This window comes from Bos mutus, chromosome 10, assembly GCF_027580195.1.
Source record: "Bos mutus isolate GX-2022 chromosome 10, NWIPB_WYAK_1.1, whole genome shotgun sequence".
Lineage (NCBI taxonomy): Eukaryota > Metazoa > Chordata > Mammalia > Artiodactyla > Bovidae > Bos > Bos mutus.
Genome location: NC_091626.1, coordinates 38,115,348 through 38,133,986, shown reverse-complemented (window position 1 = coordinate 38,133,986; position 18,639 = coordinate 38,115,348). Strand labels below are relative to the sequence as shown.

General features: G+C 33.6%; 1 protein-coding gene across 4 annotated transcripts in view; it reads left to right on the top strand.

The window, feature by feature from the left end:
- ARID4A (AT-rich interaction domain 4A) overlaps positions 1-18,639 on the top strand; it is a 63,690-nt gene that overhangs the window by 15,098 nt on the left and 29,953 nt on the right. For all 4 annotated transcript variants that reach the window (XM_070377772.1, XM_070377774.1, XM_070377771.1 and 1 more), the window contains exons 8-15: positions 873-1,005; positions 4,205-4,284; positions 5,203-5,279; positions 5,665-5,831; positions 15,888-15,960; positions 17,101-17,195; positions 17,349-17,446; positions 18,156-18,387. In XM_070377772.1, the coding sequence (XP_070233873.1) occupies positions 873-1,005; positions 4,205-4,284; positions 5,203-5,279; positions 5,665-5,831; positions 15,888-15,960; positions 17,101-17,195; positions 17,349-17,446; positions 18,156-18,387 (955 nt within the window). The remainder of the gene's footprint in view (positions 1-872; positions 1,006-4,204; positions 4,285-5,202; positions 5,280-5,664; positions 5,832-15,887; positions 15,961-17,100; positions 17,196-17,348; positions 17,447-18,155; positions 18,388-18,639) is intronic.

Genomic DNA, 18,639 nt, shown 5'->3' with positions numbered 1-18,639 from the left:
AAACATTTCAAATTGAAAAATCATAATACAATAAACTTTCATATACTCATCATCTTAGATTCACTGAATTATTAAAACTTTTTGGCATATTTGCTTTATATTTCCTCTCTTTATATACATATATTATTATTTTTTAATAATAATAATTTTAATTGGCTGAACCATTTGAGAGGAAGTTGCAATCATCATTACTTACCCCTCGTTTGTGTAGAAATATACGGACATTCTCTTATATAACCAAAGTATGATTATCAAATTCAGAACAGGTAACACTGATAGAATGCTATTATCTAAATAACATATAGTATATATTTCTGATTTTGCCAACTGTCCCAATAATAGTCTTTATACTATCTTCCGTTTCCAGGATTCAGTCCAAGATCATGCATTGCATTTAGTTTTTGTGGTTCTTAAGTCTCCTTTAATCTAGAAGAGTTCCTTTTGAAGAGTGCAGGCCAATTGTTTTGTAGACTTTTGCTCATTGTGAGTTTATCTAATTGTTTAGTTATCCAGATAGGTTAACTAAATAAACATTCTGATGCATTTGATAAGATCTTTTCATAACCTTTTAGAAAATTAAAGTGATTATCAGGCATCTGGCATGCATAACAAATCAAAGGGCAGTCTCTTAAAATGTATTTGGCACAGTAAGTACTTGATGATGATATAGCTTTTCTGTCCCAGCCAGTGGTTGGCATGAGAGTCTTAAGTCCTGATTCTCATTGATCTAGTGGATAGCTCAGAACTACTTCTGTGGGACCAGGGAAATATCTATTCAATTCCAGTGTGGATAAAGAAGCTATTACCCTGGGGTAATAACTGTATCAAAATGGTTTATGTTAAGATCATGATAAAGTTATTCTAACTTTTAGTAACGAAGATGAAAAAGAAGAAGAAAGTAGCGAAGAGGAAGATGAAGATAAGCGACGTCTCAACGACGAATTATTAGGAAAAGTTGTAAGTGTGGTATCTACATCTGAGAAGAGTGAATGGTATCCTGCTTTGGTAAGTATAGTTTTTTTGCAAGTTAATTAGCCTTTAAAAATATTTGTTTAATATGGATTTTTAGAAACTTAAAAATATTTTGAGAGTGTTACATATATTTAGTTTGGACTTCCTTGCAAAATTAAGCATTCCTCCTCCAGTCCCACATACTTCACTGTCTTCTTTTGTTATTTCCTTTCTTTAGTTCTCTATAACCAGATATTTATTGGGGTCTTTCAGTTTTTCCTTCAAAATGTGTCCAGTGGTCTCTTTTTTACTCTGTTCCCATTACCTTTTTTTACCTGATACATACTGCTTACCTCCAGCATTGCTTAACTTGATGCCTCAATGCCTTCTTCACTAAATACAAACTAATTTTCTAGAAGTAACTTTTTATAAAGAAATTTTACAATCCTGGTTTAATCATGATAGTCCCATTCTCCAAAAAAAGAACCCTGCGCTGACTTCCATTAGGATCAATTTTGCATTCTTTAGATGGACATCTGAGGTCAGCCCTAGTTCTTATTTCGTCCCATTTGCACTGTAAGCTGGCTGCTTAAGGCTCTTTCTTAACTGTTCCCCATAGAAGACCCTTTACTCCTCCAGTCCTTTACCCCTTAAACTGATGGGTATTTACTGAGGATTTGCAGTGAGTTCAGGTTTTCTTTAAGCACCTTAGAAAATAAAGATGTATGAGACTTGTAACACATTGGCCTCATGGAATTTACTATAAACATCTAAAAGGTAATGTTGTAGTTAAATATTATGTAGTAATTTTTAAAACTTGATGTAGACAAGAGAATAGAACAAAGAGTATTAGGGAAAGGAAGGCTACACCTTCGCTTTAGAAATGGCAAATCTTGGGTAGGTTGGTAGAGAAAACTAATCTTTGCTTACTTGGGGAAGGAATGAGAAGGTATGGGCAAGAGAATAACTTCACGAGAAGAATCAGTAAACTTGGTAATACCTGTCTCCTCTTCCTTTTCCTCTCCTCTTAAATATGTCTCAAGGGTCAGCTCAAGTCCTACCTTTTCTGCAGATTCTCTCCTAACCACTTTAACATAAGTATGCTTCTTCTCTGTGTTTTGATATCATTTATATCTCTAATAATAATTTTTGCATAAAATATGTCCCAGATTAGATTAGACTCCTTTAAGAAACTGAGGGCTTTTTTTTTTTTTTTTTTTTTAGGTTTCTATGTGCATGTAAATACATGACTTACTTCCTATGTAGTACATTTACTTTATATAGGAAAAGTCTGAAAGTCCTTTGAACCTTTCAGTTGTATAGGCTGACAAGTAAATGGGCTTGGATTCCGAATACTCAGATCATAATTTGCCAAGAGATTTAAAAATAATAAATGCCTTTACTCAACAGGCTTATCATTTCTGAGGTGAAAAAAGATGAGTAAGAGTCAATCTTACATTTGATGATTTTAGTGTAATGTAGGGATAATCCAAGTAACTGTAATATAAGATAGTTTGCATTCAATATTAGGTCTTCTTGTCCCGAGACCTTGCATTTATTTGAAAGAAATCCAAAAAAAAAAGTCTTCATGAAGCTGGTGCTTTTGAGCTGAGACTTGAAGCATTTAAAGTTAGTCAGCAGAAAACTTTGCGAGAGGATTTTCTTAGAAGAAACAAAATAAGAATAACAGGAAAGAAGGGGTTTCTTCACGAAACTGTGCTCTGGGAATCCATTTTGGCTAAATATTAGATGTGAATAGGGGCATAATAGGAAATAAGACTGGGAAGGTAATTTGTATCGAGGGCAGAAGATAATTTGGATCTTCCTCCTAGTTATTTTTATTTTATCTTATGCCTAGTGGTATCACTGTCCCTCTCCTCGGTTATATTCTTCTTGTGTATCTTTTTGTATTTACCCCTCCATTTCAGTGTTAGCTCCTTGAGGGCAGACTATATTATTAGTCTAATAATTTCCAACACCAAACAAAAAAACATTTAATACCATCTGATATTAAAACAGCTGATATACCTTCCAAGACTTTTTAATTGTCTGGAGATACAATGTTTAATATGATAGCCATGAGTCCTATGTGGCTATTTAAGTTTAAACTGTTAACTAAATTAATATTAAATAGAATAAAAACTTCAGTCTTTCAGTTGTACTGGCCACATTTAAGGTGCTCACCCCCATGTGATTCATTGTTTCTGTATTGGTCAGTGCACACAGAGAACATTTCCATCTTGCATAAGGTTCTGTGGTTGGTGCTAGATTATCACAGAGGGGCTACTGTTGAGCAGGTACATTTCAGCAATTTATTAGACTTTAATTTTTTTTAATACTAAACTGCAGAAAAATAGATTGGTTAATTACTAATGTTAAGACATTTGTTATTTTTAAATGTTAAAAACTTTGAAAGTTCATTACTCAAATTTTCTCTGGTCTGTTTAATTAACTAAAAATTGTGCATGCCTTGGTAAGAATGGGAACTTAGGTGCTTATTTTAAACAGCCAGATTTCAAAATAGGTCCTAATTCAAGCATATTTTAAAAAATTATAATATGCCTTATTTTCATTATAGCTCATACATTTTGTTTTAAACAATAAATGAATTATTATTTGGCTTAGAATAAATCCTAACATTTTTAAAGTGGTCACATTATGATGTATATTCATTAATTATTCATTTTATAATATAATGGCTGGGTAAATTAAGTATATCAGTTCAGTTGAGTTGCTCAGTCATGTCCAACTCTGCAACACCATGGACTGCAGCACACCAGGCCTCCCTGTCCATCACCATCTCCCGGAGTTTACTTGAACTCATGTCCATGGAGTCAGTGATGCCATCCAACCATCTCATCCTCTGTCGTCCCCTTCTCCTCCCGCCTTCAATTTTTCCCAGCATCAGGGTCTTTTCAAATGAGTCAGTTCTTCTTCAGGTGGCCCCAAAGTATTGGAGTTTCAGCTTCAACATCAGTCCTTCCATTGAATACTAGGACTGATTTCCTTTAGGATGGACTGGTAATTAATTAATTATTTAATTAGTATAAATTAAATATATAGAAAACCAATATGCTAAAGAAAACTTATAAATTGATAGTTTGTAAGTAATTTATTATTGACAGTGTGCCTATTTCTTGTCAAATACAATCCTTTTAAAAAGTTAGGACATCCAGGATTATTATTTTAGAAAATACATTCTTTCTTTGAATAGAGAAAATAATGATGAATATGTCCTTATTTTATATTTCAGGTAATATCTCCCAGTTGTAATGATGATATCACAGTGAAAAAAGACCAGTGTTTAATTCGATCATTTATCGATTCTAAATTGTGAGTAATGAATCACTTAATAGTGTTACACTGGGAGGGAAAAAATGGAAATTAGGACTTTATTTTTAAAAGCTTAATCATTTTATGAATCTGAGAAGTTATTACCTAAAATCTTTTCGTTTTTTATAATGTAGGTAGGTTATTTTTTACTTGAAATTTTTATATAGAACTGAATGTGAGAAGAATATTTTTAAAGTTTTTAAATGAAGTACAGTATTGATTTTCTCCCTAATTGTAAGAATTCTATATTTTTATCATGTGTACCATTTCATATAATGAAAAATGCAATTTACTTTTAATGGGATTTATATTACTAGAATAATTATTTTGAGTTTTTTCTGATTAAAAGTCATATTTTGAACTCCAATAAAATTTAATTTTAAAAAAAGTCAGATTTTTTAGAAGCCTTCCTTAACCTCAACTTTGCTTGTTTTCTAAAAAAGGGTAGAATTATCTGTTTATTGAGTTGTGATTCTCTGTGAAAAATTTGATACCATAATGTATCTTACAATGATAAAATATTTTAATATTACCTTCTGTTGAATTTTTCTTACTAAATGGCATAGTAAATTTGAGAAATATGAAAGATCAAAATAGTATAAGGAAAGTACCATGCTGATTGAACCACCCCATTCTGTGTGCAAGAAGGTTGCATAAATAGAAATATTACAAATGTGAGGCTCTCAAATTAGTGTACTTTGAGTATGTGCATCTTTAGAATTAATATATTAGCTTTGCCTATATTACCTCTTGCCTTTTTTTTTAAGAATTGGGATATACATGGTCTTTTTAAAATAATTTATAGGTAAAGTAATTTTGATTTTGAGATTTATATTTTCTAGGTGTTAACATGACTATTTAAGTGATAATTCTTATTTAATAATGGTTTCCCTCCCATTTATTCTTCTCTTAAATTAGTTATTCTATAGCAAGAAAGGATATCAAGGAAGTAGACATTCTCAATCTGCCTGAATCTGAGCTCTCTGCTAAACCAGGTAAAAAAAGGATGACTCAGTCTATTATTTCATAGTGTGACACTCTAAATGGCAAATTTAGTGACTAAAACAAGACAATATTTTCTGGCACCATTTGAGCTGTTTTGAGTTGTTATCTGTTCTTCTTTGATGCCTTTTTTAGTTTCTAGATAAAGCATTTGACCTGTACTTTTTATGTTTTACCATGAACATTTCTGACAGTATTCTCTAGAGAAAAATAAACATTAATATAATACTGTAACTTATGAAATATATTTAGATTTACTGTATCATTTTAGAAGTAACAGCTGAATTTGAATCCAAATCTTCTGACTCTGAATGTCATGGCTTTCTATTCTATGATGCTAATTGCATAACAAATGCTGAAATACATTTTTACTTTTAGGGCTGCAGAAAGCAAGCATCTTCTTAAAAACTAGAGTTGTTCCTGATAATTGGAAAATGGATATAAGTGAAATCCTTGAATCATCCAGTAGTGATGATGAAGATGGCCCAGCTGAAGAAAATGAAGAAGAGAAGGAAAAGGAGGCCAAAAAGGAAGAAGAAGAGATGGTAGGTGAAATTTCATGTTTGTAACATATACAAACAGTTTAATACTCTATAAAAATAATCAGTTCAGTCACTCAGTCGTGTCCGACTCTCTGCGACCCCATGAATCGCAGCACGCCAGGCCTCCCTGTCCATCACCAACTCCTGGGGTTCACTCAGACTCACGTCCATCGAGTCAGTGATGCCATCCAGCCATCTCATCCTCTGTCGTCCCCTTCTCCTGCCCCCAATCCCTCCCAGCATCAGAGTCTTTTCCAGTGAGTAAACTCTTCGCGTGAGGTGGCCAAAGTACTGGAGTTTCAGCTTTAGCATCATTTGTTCCAAAGATATTCCAGGGCTGATCTCCTTCAGAATGGATTGGTTGGATCTTCTTGCAGTCCAAGGGACTCTCAAGAGTCTTCTCCAACACCACAGTTCAAAAGCATCAATTCTTCGGCGCTCAGCCTTCTTCACAGTCCAACTCTCACATCCATACATGACCACAGGAAAAACCATAGCCTTGACTAGATGGACCTTTGTTGGCAAAGTAATGTCTCTGCTTTTGAATATGCTATCTAGGTTGGTCATAACTTTCCTTCCAAGGAGAAAGCGTCTTTTAATTTCATGGCTGCAGTCACCAGCGATATTTTCCCTGTGGTTAGATTGTTTATTTGTTGCTGTCTTTTTCTAGCTCAGCTTTATTTGGAGGAGGAGGATCTTCATGGCTTTCAGCTTAGTAGGCAAATCAGAACTAATTTTTAGTGGGTAAGAGATTACAGGAGCTTCCCAGGTGGCGCTAGTGGTAAAGAACCTGCCTGCCAATGCAGGAGACAAGAGACATGGGTTCAATCCCTGGGTCAGGAAGATCCCCTGGGGAAGGGCACAGCAACCCACTCCAGTATTCTTGCCTAGAGAATCCCATGGACAGAGGAGCCTGGCAGGCTACAGTCCAGTCCATAGGGTCACACAGAGTTGGACACAACTGAAGCAACTTAACACACACATAAGAGATTACATAGAAGAACTTTTCAGGATAAATGAGCAACAAGTGCATTTATTAACATCTTTTCCAAATAACCGTGGAGGAAGACAGTGTACCTTTTAGGTATATTCCATGTGTTAGTTAACTCATTTAAATTACTGCTAGATGGAGTGACTGTTACTATTCTACTTTAAAGAGAAAAGTGAGAGTCAGAAAGGTTAAGTAACTTTCCCGAGATGGCAGAGCTCAAATGTGGAGAACAGAGATTTGAACCCAGGTCTGCTTTGTCTGAACTTTGAAATCTCAACTCTTTTAGACATTTCACAGTATCTCAAGGATAATGGGGATTAAAAAAATCGTATCTAAACTGAAAGAATATTTTGTTTGGCAGTTGAATAAATCATAGAGAAGATTCAGATTCTGTTTTATAAGTGTTAATGGTTTTCTTTGTAATATCACTGTGTTCTTGAGAATGTATATGTAATTGTAGGAAATCATTCATGAAGGTCCACATAATTGCTTACATGAATATTGTCGTCTATTTGTTCAACAATGTTTTGCTAAGTGATATAAACTATTCAGTATATTTTTGGCTGTTTTGAGGTAAAGGGCCTTGGTGGCAGACAAAGAGAACGAGTTTATTGAAAAAGAAGACCTATTTGAGCATCAAAAATATTTGCTTGGAAAACATGGAGTGCTCGTTTCTTTTTAGCATACACAAATATGAATTTATAAAGCAAAATGAGTATACTTTTGTGTGATATAGGGTATACGGTATTTCTTTCCTTTTACTTCCCCTGCAGTATTTGGTTTTTTGCACTCTGAAATCAGAATGGCGGTTCATACTTACAGGCTGCCTACAGAGTTGCCATAGTAACGTGCTGTTGGTTTTAAGTGAGCATGCTCGGAAAGACAGGAAGGTTTTGCAGAGGCTTGGCAGGTTGCCAATGGAGGTTTGCCAGATGCTTTGAAATGGGCTGTCTTTCTTTTCCTTTCATGTAATGTCTGATTTTTATGTGGAAGAGAATGTAAGTAGTGCTGTATAACCCTGCGGATGCTATGCCCTAAGAGGGAAAGCAAATATTTGCAAGTCAGACTGAAAGATGTTCAGACACTGTACTGATTAAGTAGAAGGAGAATCTAACCATTTTGCATGTGAAAGAAAATGCAGCATATAGGTAAGATTTTTTTTTATATGTTACCATTTTGATTGCCAAAAATGAGGTTAAATAAGAATTTTAGATATTGATGATGTGGCTGATATGGTAGGACTCGTAACTGAGCTTAATTGTTTCATGTAAAAGAGACAGTAGGAATCTATTTTTAGAATATTAGAGGATGAAGGCTATTTTTCTGAAACATAAGATAGATTTTGAAATGAAAATGCTAATGACAGTTTGGCAAAATTCAGGATTTAAAGTCTAAATATTAAATGTGATTTTTGTATTTTTATCTGTATTTATTTATAGATTATATGTTTTCAAGGTAAATAGGCCACATTTTCAGGGTGTGAACTGTTGCAGTCTGGGTTTGCCTTTTTTTTTTTTTTTTAAACATTCAAGTTAGGATCTTATATTGGAAAATACTGAAATACATTAGTCTCTTTATTTTTGTTAATACTTTTAATTGGTATCCCTTTCAAAATGCAATTTCCCTACTCCCTCCCCCTCCCCCAAAAAAACCCTGAAATTTTAAACAAAGAGGTTTAAAAAGGCTTTGTAGTAAGGTTAAAGATGATGGCCATAAAATAGTAAGTAATAAATAGTGCTCTTATTATAGCTATTAATTTCATAAAGGTCATAATGTTTTATTTAAGCTGTGAGTAAATGTTAGTAAAAAAGACTAAGAGCAGAGGCAGGCTACCTATTGTTTGCAGGTAGTAAGTAAAGAAATTTAAAAAGGTAAGGACCTTTGTAAGGAGAATGTCTTCTTAAAATCTATTACTTAAATTATGAACCTGTTAAAATTAAGTGAACCAAGATGCTTTTCGTCTACTGAAAAAGAAAAAGCAAAATCACAAAATGTGGTCACTGATTATATGATAATTTAAAACTATTTTTCATATTTTAATTTTCTTAGCATATGCTTTATTGTATTGCCTAATGAAACTAATTTCTTCATTTTCTGTGGCTATACAAGTAGATTTTCTTGTGAGATTTTGGTTGCTTTGGGAAAAAAAATCAGCTGCATTTCATGCTCTTGGATTTAAGATTTGGATGCTGAATCATTCTAACCTGTCTTGAACAGTAATTTTTAAAATTTGATGTATTGTAAAACTGAAAAGCATTTTAATCTGTATTTAGCCAAGGAAAAAAGTGGGTATGGTATGAAAGGGAATTAAAATCTGATAAGCCAGGGCCTACCTGGCTTAGTCATTATAGGCCTTTACTACATGAGTGAGGCTAGGCTGTTACATTGTATTTCATTCTTCCAAAATTTAGTTATACTGTGCTTTTCATGAAGATTTAATATTGCTTCACAATGATAAAAAGAGCTTTTATAACCACTATAACAGTACTTTAGCCTGCCATTTGGTGTTTGTAAATTTTATGCAGTAGAATCAAACAAGTGTTAGACACTTCTGCAGCGCTAATGGGCAGTGGACCTTGTTTTTATATTTGATACTTTGAGTGCCCTAACATTGCCTTAATAAGGAAATTTGAGATTTACCATGGAGGAGCATCTTTTTTACTTAATATTATTTTGAATTTCTGAGCATTAGTGGTTTAGGATTTGAGTACAAGATACATATTTCATACTTGAGGCTTGAGGAAGAGGCTTGAGAGTCTGATAGGAAGTTTTGATGACTTTAACTTATTGATAATTATATTGAAAAAGATTCTGAAGAATATTTTTGTGGGTATTATATTAGAAAAGATATTACTGAATTTCCTTTTGAATTTTGAAACTGAAAAGTCAGTGTAAACATAAACAATGATATCAGGTATTCATATACTCCTGATTTATATTCACTTTGGATCAATGTAGGACAGTTGTCTAAGAATAAAATAAATAGGTGATTGTTTAGAAGACTGAATTTGACTAGTCTTAGCTCTTTTATCCTTTTGATTTGCTATAGGTAGGCTTATATGTTGGAACCTCCCAAAAATCTTCTCTGCTTTCATACTTAGGAATGAAAATTTGAATTTAGTGAATTTTTATAAAAAATGCTCTTTTTTGTTTAGAAGTATTGATTCACATTTTTCCAATTGTTGAATTTCTAAAAATCACTGTTATTTTTAATTCCTAGGATTATATTCCGTTATTATAAAAATCATAAGTGCCTGATTTTTTTAATTCATGGAAATTTGAATACTTAAGTGTTATTTGTGTGTGTTTATGCCTTTTTTAGATAAACTGTAAAGGCATTTATTAGTGATCATTCAAGATCACTTTAGGTATAAACCTATAGTAAATGCTTGATAACTCAGAAAAATACTATTAAATCAATAAAATTGATAGAAAAATATAAAGGTAGTGTTACTATTTTAGGTATATCTAATAACTTCAGCTGTCAACTAAGTATTTTTAAGCAAGTGTTATAAAGCCAATTTTCAGTAAATAAGTGAAATTTTAGCTTGCATTCAAATATAACTTATTTGCTAAAGTTTAGCCTATTAAATAAGCAAGCAAAAATGACCTAATGTATTTAGCGAAACCTTTTTTTCACAGTGCTACTATAAAACTCTAACCAAATTAGAATCACCTAATCAGATTAATGAGGATTGCACATTTGTACACACAAATACTGCTACATTTTTATGCATTTATAAAAAAATGTGTCTTATAGTTACGGTAGTATAACTGACTTTAAAGCCTTAGATTTAATAGCATCCGAACCACAGCTTGATGACTGAAAGTAAGATGAGTGAACCTTTTCAAATAGGGTGGGAGAAATTACTAATTTGTTATATAGGCAAGTGGTTGTTAAACTGTTTTCTGAAATTATGAAACAGTGTCTTACTACATAATGAATGTATCATGCATGATATGTGGTTTTTGAAATTTTCTGTTTAAGTGTACCCTACAGAGAAGAATGATAACGACTGTAATTTATCATTAACAAATTTCCTTAGGCCTTCAACACTGTTAGTCAGTTCTCAGTTTCTATAATCATTGTCTCCTTTATGCCAACAACCCTACCCCTACTCCGGTCACTTAGGAAAGAGATTAGGAACTTCACACTGGGAGCCAGCTCTAAACCGTGCCTGCCTGCTCTTCTTTCCTTAATGTACAGTTAATAATATGTTGTCCTCTTCTGTAAGATGAGTCCCTCTTTTTATGGGATCTCATAAGAAGGGATCTCATTCCCTTCTTCCTTGTCTTAGCCTGTGATGTATCCCTTTTCTTCCCAGCATCTTTTTATCTATTCCTTTCTCTTATTCTTCTTATCAGCCTTTTAAAACGTGCTTACATCTCTTCCAGCCTTCTGGAAACTGCCCAGACTCCTTCCATCAACCCCTCCACCTTATGGCCAGATTGCTCAGAGTTATATACACTGTGCTGTTTTCCTGTAATGCCTCTTGTACTTCACCACACCTAAAACAACTTTATTGAGGTCACTAGTGACCTCCAACAAATTTTTGTGCCAAGTTCAACAAATTTTTGTGCCAAGTCCAACAAAGTTTTGTCATGATTTCATTTGACTCCTTAGTAGTATTCAGCATCTTTGACTTGCCTGCCTTCTAAAATCACCTGACATACATGATATTACATTTTTTTCTTGTTTTGTTGTTCATTGTCATTTAGTTGTTAAGTCACGTTCAACTTTGCGACCCCATGGACTGCAGCACACCAGGCTCCTCTGTCCTTCACTATCTCATGGAGTTTGCTCAAATTCTTTCATTTCTGGTTGACTTCCTAACTAAATGATGTATTGACTGCAAATCTATATGTGCATCAAAGATGTCCCATGTCCTTTTTAAAATTAATTTTTATTGGAGTGTAGTTGCTTTACAATGTTATATTAGTTTCTGCCTTTATATCTCTTCTTAGAAGCTCCAGACGTTTCTATTAAACTTTCAATGAGGATTTCTTCATATTTTGTAAGTCCTCAGACTCAATATGTGCAAGACTGTACTCATCTTTTCCCCAAAATCTATCCTTTCCCTGTTTGTTCCTAATTCATTTGAATGGAAGCACCATTCACCCAATTACTCAAGCTAGATAAATGAAAGTCACCTTAATCTTCTCACTCTTGCCTCTTTCTAGTCTGTCACCCTAGTCTAAGCCACTCTTCTCTTTCAACTTAGCTAGGCTGCTACAATAGCAACTTGTTCTTCCACATCTCTCCGTGCTTTCCCTACTCCAATCTATTCTCTGTACTGCATTGAAGTGGGTTTTTTAAAACTAAGTATATAAAAATGTGATTCCTCTTGGAATAAATTAAATTTAGGACACAAAATAATAAAACTAAATGCCAGTCATTGATGATAAAATTGTGACTAAAATCAGCTTGTCTTTAACCTCATGGAATTTATTGAGTATTTTAACACATTGAAACTTTGAGGAGTACAAACACTCAGCGTTTACACCTCTCTCTCACTCTCCTGCGTGCTCTCTTACTCTTTCTTTCAGGGGAGGGGTCATCTTTCCATCATCAGGTGGCAAGACTAATTCAGGCATTGATTTTCCTCATTGAGGACTGTGACAGTAGCTCCCGTTTCCCTTCCAATCCATCAAACTTATTCTTGGCAGAGAACTTTTAAAAATATAACTCTGACCTAATTCTTATTTAGCTCTCTCAAACCTCGTATCTACGCTCAGTGTCCAATTCTGATTCTCTAGTATATCATCTAACAAACCATATCATGACATGTCACATTTTGTTGAATTGACTGGTTTTATATTTCTCCACCTCCTGCCAGACTTGAGGCCCCAAAGTGGAAGGCCGAAAGTGCCTTCTCATTTTAATTGTGGTAGAAGTCTGTGATTCATCATGATCAAAATGTTTGAGCTGAATTTGAAGACATACTATCCAAAGTTAGAAATTTCATAAAATAATAGTAGATAGGGTTTCCCTGATGGCTCAGCAGTAAAGAATCCACCTGCAGTGTGAGAGATGACGGTCTGATCCCTGGATCAGGAAGATCCCCTAGAGGAGGAAATGGTAACCTGCTCCAGTATTCTTGCCTGAAAAATCCTATGGACAGAGTAGCCTGGCACACTACAGTCCAAAAGGTCACAAAGAGTTGGACACAACTGAGTGAGCACACATATAGATACACAGCTACCTGTAATACCAGGTAGTGGCTATTGCTACTAACTAAAATTGTAAGTTTCTGGAAATTATGAACATATTCATGCCTCTTCTATATCCTTAACTCTCTTTTGCTGACATTTTACTGGATGCATAGTTAGCTTCACATGTTTGACTAAATTAAGGGAAGAAAGCTCATCAGCAGTCTCGTGTACTCTACCTCCCATTATTACGACTCCAATTCCAAAACCCTTGAGGGATGCAGCACCCTCTGGCTCCTGACCAGGAGATAGACCCTGTAGGTGTGAGAATACTGTGAGCAGAGAAAGCACACTGTGATAGCAAACACAAGTCCTAATATTCTAGTCTTAAAGGCAGAGTCTTCTAGTTGGAGACATTGTTTTTCTACTGTATGCAATTTTACTCTAAGGTGACTAACACGATAGCTAATTTTTAAAAAGTGATTGTGTAAGAAATTACTTATTAGATTAAGAAATTTTGATTTTTGCAAAGACCCATCAGGTAAATTTAAAACTTTGTGTATAGCCTCATCTTGTATTTTTTAATTGAAATAAATTTTCTCTCAGGCAGTTGCTTTTAACTTAAGTTCTTTATTCATTTATATCTAGTTTTAGGGCCATGGTTTCTCATGGACATAAACCACTCTTGATAGTCACTAACTTTTAATTCCAATAAATTTAAATTATTGACTTTTTATCTATAAAGCTATATTCTTCAGCATTAAAAATTTATAAAATGTTTGGTAAAACCTTAATAAATGTCAAATTTGCATTTGATGGGTTCATTTTATTTACTAGCTTTTAGAAGAAACTTTGGTTTCAAATCAGTGTTTTTTTTAAAAAAAGTTTTTGCTTTTTACATGTACTGGATACAACAGTCTTTAAATTCTGTAAGATGATAAATACTAAAAATGAGGTATTAGTCTGAGGAGAGACTATTATGATTATGAGGGACAGCCAAAGCATAGAGCCAGTCTGTTATAAGTTGTTTTTGTTTTTCCCCATACCAGAATTCCTTAAAATTCACATCTGAAATAATTCATAGGCTGCCAGATTACTCAGTTGAGTTAACTCATTGGCAGTTGTTTTAATAACCTTGCAAAGGGGGCTTCCCTGGTGGTTAGTGGTGAAGAGTCCATCTGCCAATGCAGGAGACATGGGTCCAGTCCCTGATCCAGGAAGATCCCACATACTGTGGAGCAACTAAGCCCATACCCCACAAGTACTGAGTGTTTCGTGCTCTAGAGCCTGGGAGCCCCAACCGCTGAGCCCACGTGCCACGACTACTGAAGCCCGTGTGCCCTAGAACCCATGCTCTGCAACAGTAGAAGTCACTGCAATGAGAAGCTTGTGCACTGCAACTAGAGAAAAGCCTGTGTAGCAACAAAAACTTAGTACAGCCAGAAATAAATAAATTGAAAAACAAAAACTTGAAAAAGCAAAATTTTTTAATTTACTTGGGGAAAAATTGCCACCTGTTGGTTTGAGCATTTAGTATAGTAAACACCTCTGTTAACTCTGTAGTGATTTATAAAGTCTGTATATTGCTAATTTTTGAGGCTTACTAGAACTTTGACTTAAGTTTCTTTATATTTTTATTAAAGTGAAACTACTCCAATGTTAGAAATCTTTCTTAATGTAATAAAAGAAAAAAACGAGATTGTACTAAAAGATCTTACTCCCTTTCTCTTGACTGCCTGATGCTTTTTAAAAATTATATATTTTAATTGACCTAGATGGCATCATTTTTTAAAATAGATTTTAATCAACTACATATTTATTGACCTTGGCTATATTATTAGCTATTAAATTTTTTTGAAAATACATGACTTTAATGGGCTTATTGCTCTTTGAACTTGTGAAGTCTCAATGTTTATTGCTTGACACTGCCTTTGCCTTGAGTATGGCTTTGAATTCTTTTGGAACACAAAAATAGTGGTACTCTGAAATTAAATTATGATTTATATGGAAGAAATATATATATATATATTTTTCTTAATTTTCCCAAATACCAGTTTTTAAGTAGTCTATCAGAAAGGGAAATATTTTATTAAAACCCATAATCCATTTGTCTGTATAAGAAGAAATTATTAGGTTTCTATAATTAGTAAAACATAACAAACAAATAGGTATTTGTAGGAATAGTTGTTTCTGCATGAATGTTTCCATTAGTTTTTCTTTTTTTTCCATAGAGCTCAATTTTAGTATGTATTTAGTTTCTGTCCCTAAGAAATAATGTTCATTGTTCTATTTTAAGGGGTTGCAAAGTCAACTACAGAGGCCATGCATGAAAGACAAATGAGAAAAGCAGGCTACTGTGAAGCAAGAGGGGCTGGTGGAGTCTGAGACAAAATAAAATTTATGTGGCTCATTTAAGTTTCTCTAAAACATTGTGCTATCCAAACAAATAACCTTTGCCATGTGACTTTTCTGCCTCTAGTTTATATTCAACAGTAACAAGTTTAATGTATGTGGATTACTTGAAAGTATCATGTTTGTAATTATTATGCTCACCTATCAATAGATTCACTCAGAACACATGGTATTTTGAGGATTTTTTTAAAAAACAACAAATGAGGTAAAAACACTCTCAGTCCATTCCAGAACCTTTTCCGCATGGCTAACCTTAGTCCCCATGGTTATAATTGAAGGGAAGTTTCAAGTGATAGATTGGGTAAAGAGTAGAGACTGTGTATCTTGACAGTTGCATCAAACTAGCTGTATCAAAGTATGAATTAAAATCTGACATAGGATTTTGAAAAAAATTCATATTTTCTGGGTTCAGTAAAATTTGGGGTTCACAAAACAAAAAATAAAAAAGAGGACAGTATATCCTCCTTTTGTTCGTTGTTGTATATATTTATGTTTTACCTTTGCAGCCTGAGGAAGAACCTGATCCTGAAGAGAGGGACAACTTCCTCCAACAGCTTTATAAGTTTATGGAAGACAGAGGTATTTTCATGCTTATTATTTAAAAATAGACATTTCTAGGAATTCCCTGACAGTCCAGTGTTTAGGACATGGTGCTTTTGCTGTCATGGGCCCAAGTTCAATCCCTGATCTGGGAACTAGTGCAGCATCATGTCCCCCCAACCCAAAAGGTAGACTTTTTTTTTTTTTTTTTTTACTGTTTTATGTTCTATGTTTATATATCATTTTTGCTTAAAGCATGGGTATATGGATTTGTATTTTTAGCCTAAGGATCAATTATAGCTGATAATAGTAATTAAGTATTGGGAATAAAGACATCTACTTTATTACTACTACTGTTAGTGCTACTAGTATCTATTTTGAGTACAAATAGATACTACAACTACTAATATCTATTTTGAGTACAAATGTAGAGGAAAAGTAGTTGTAATGTAGTTAAATTTTATCTCCTTGAGACTTATAAAACCAGAAAATATTATAATAATAATTGAGTAATAGAAAGTGAACAATCATAATGTAAATCTATATACCCATTATTTACTAATGCTGTTTTTGTGGCAAGTAATCTAGTCTGACCCTTGGTCTCAACAAATTAAACATAATGGATTAGCTCCTATCTAAATAGAGTAGGATTTCTTCTAATAAAGTTAGAAGAAATAGAGCCTTTATAAATCATAGTTCGTGATATTACATCAGTCCTTGGAAATCCTCAGATACATTGGTCCTAGACATTTTGTGGCCTTCAGAAATGATCCTTCAGATTACTACCAACAGTCTTAACATTTGTGTTAAAGCAGTAAAAATGAAACCATGGCCTAAAATGTGCCCTTTTCATTGTGTGTGTTTTTGCCCAGGCTTCTTGAAGCAGCAGCATTATTGGCTACACCTTGCAGGCCCAAGGTTTGATTCAGTTTTATCCAAATTCAGTGGCAGTTAGAGTGATTTTACTAGTTCTGGAAGTATAATAAATCTAAAGATCACCACAATGCTGTATAAAGAATATAGAGAATATTTTGTGTTGTCTTACCTAATTTGAGCATCTTTAAAATATATACCTCTGATTAATGATATTTGGAAAATTAGAAATTGATAAGCTTTGTTTTCAACTTAGTATTTTCCATTGAAATTAACATTGTATTTTGGCTCTTCAATATTAAAAAGGTACTCCAATCAACAAACCACCTGTTTTGGGCTATAAAGATCTCAACCTCTTCAAGCTCTTCAGACTGGTTTATCATCAAGGTGGATGTGACAGTGTAAGTAAGACTGTAATGAAAATTAAAATTGTCTAGTGTTGGACTGTTATATGTACTTTAGGTAATAAACACATTTTCTTAATGAACATAGAATATTAGTATAAAGATTATTTCCCTTTGCAAACGTTAACAAATAAAAACTTAATTTTCCAGATTGATAGTGGTGCTGTATGGAAGCAAATTTATATGGACCTTGGCATTCCTATTTTGAATTCAGCTGCTTCCTACAATGTAAAAACTGCTTATAGAAAGTAAGTAGTATAGTTTATTCATCAAAGAATACATAATTACAAGGAATATTTTCCATTTAATTTGTTAACAGTTAAATAAGAACACATCAAAGAACATTAAAGTTAGAGAAAGTACATAAAAAGGTTTAGTTTAGTGGATACTGTGATTGAAAGTTCAGTTCAGTTCAGTCGCTCAGTCATGTCTGACTCTTTGCGAACCCATGAATCGCAGCACTCCAGGCCTCCCTGTCCATCACCAACTCCCGGAGTTCACCCAGACTCACATCCATCGAGTCAGTGATGCCATCCAGCCATCTCATCCTCTGTCGTCCCCTTCTCCTCCTGCCCCCAATCGCTCCAGTGCCACAAGTCTGCTTTACTCCATTTTTCATGTTTGGATTTTGTTTTCAAAATTAGAGATACAGGCAGTATCTTTAATTGTCTGAAATTACATGTTATAGAATTGTATCTTTTATAGTGAACAGCCTTCATATTAAAACTATGATAGCTGTGTTCCATTATCACAAGCTCAGATTTTTCAGGAAAGAAATTTTATTTTCTGGTCAGTATTTCTACTATCCTATATAAAACACCAAGAAACCAGTAACAGGAAAAGTACTTTGTATTAAAAGGCTTGAGTTTTACTTTTCAAAAAATATTTGTTTAATATATAGTTCTCAAGTTAAATATAATGACTAATATTTCTTAAAATGAAATATCATTTGTTTAGGTATCTCTATGGTTTTGAGGAGTACTGCCGTTCTGCAAATATTCAGTTCAGAACTATTCACCACCATGAACCAAAAGTAAAAGAGGAAAAAAAAGACTTAGAAGAATCCATGGAAGAGGCTCCAAAAGTAGATCAAGAAATGCCTTTAGTAGAAGTGAAGAGTGAACCTGAGGAAAATATTGATTCAAACAGTGAAAGTGAAAGAGAAGAAGTAGAATTAAAATCTCCAAGGGTGAGTACTTAATACTAATTTTATCTATTTTTTTAAGCATTATTTTAGTCTTTTTAATATGGGCGGTTTCAGATATATACAAAAATACTCCTATGAACCTAGTTTATTTTGTAGTATTTAGTTATGCTTCAGCCAGGCTAGCTTCACTCCCTTTCTCTAAATATATCACATATTATTTCTTTTACCTTAAAAACCATTCCTTCTCTTGTTCTCTATTTATATCTGTTCAAGCCATTCTCAAGTGAGGTCAGT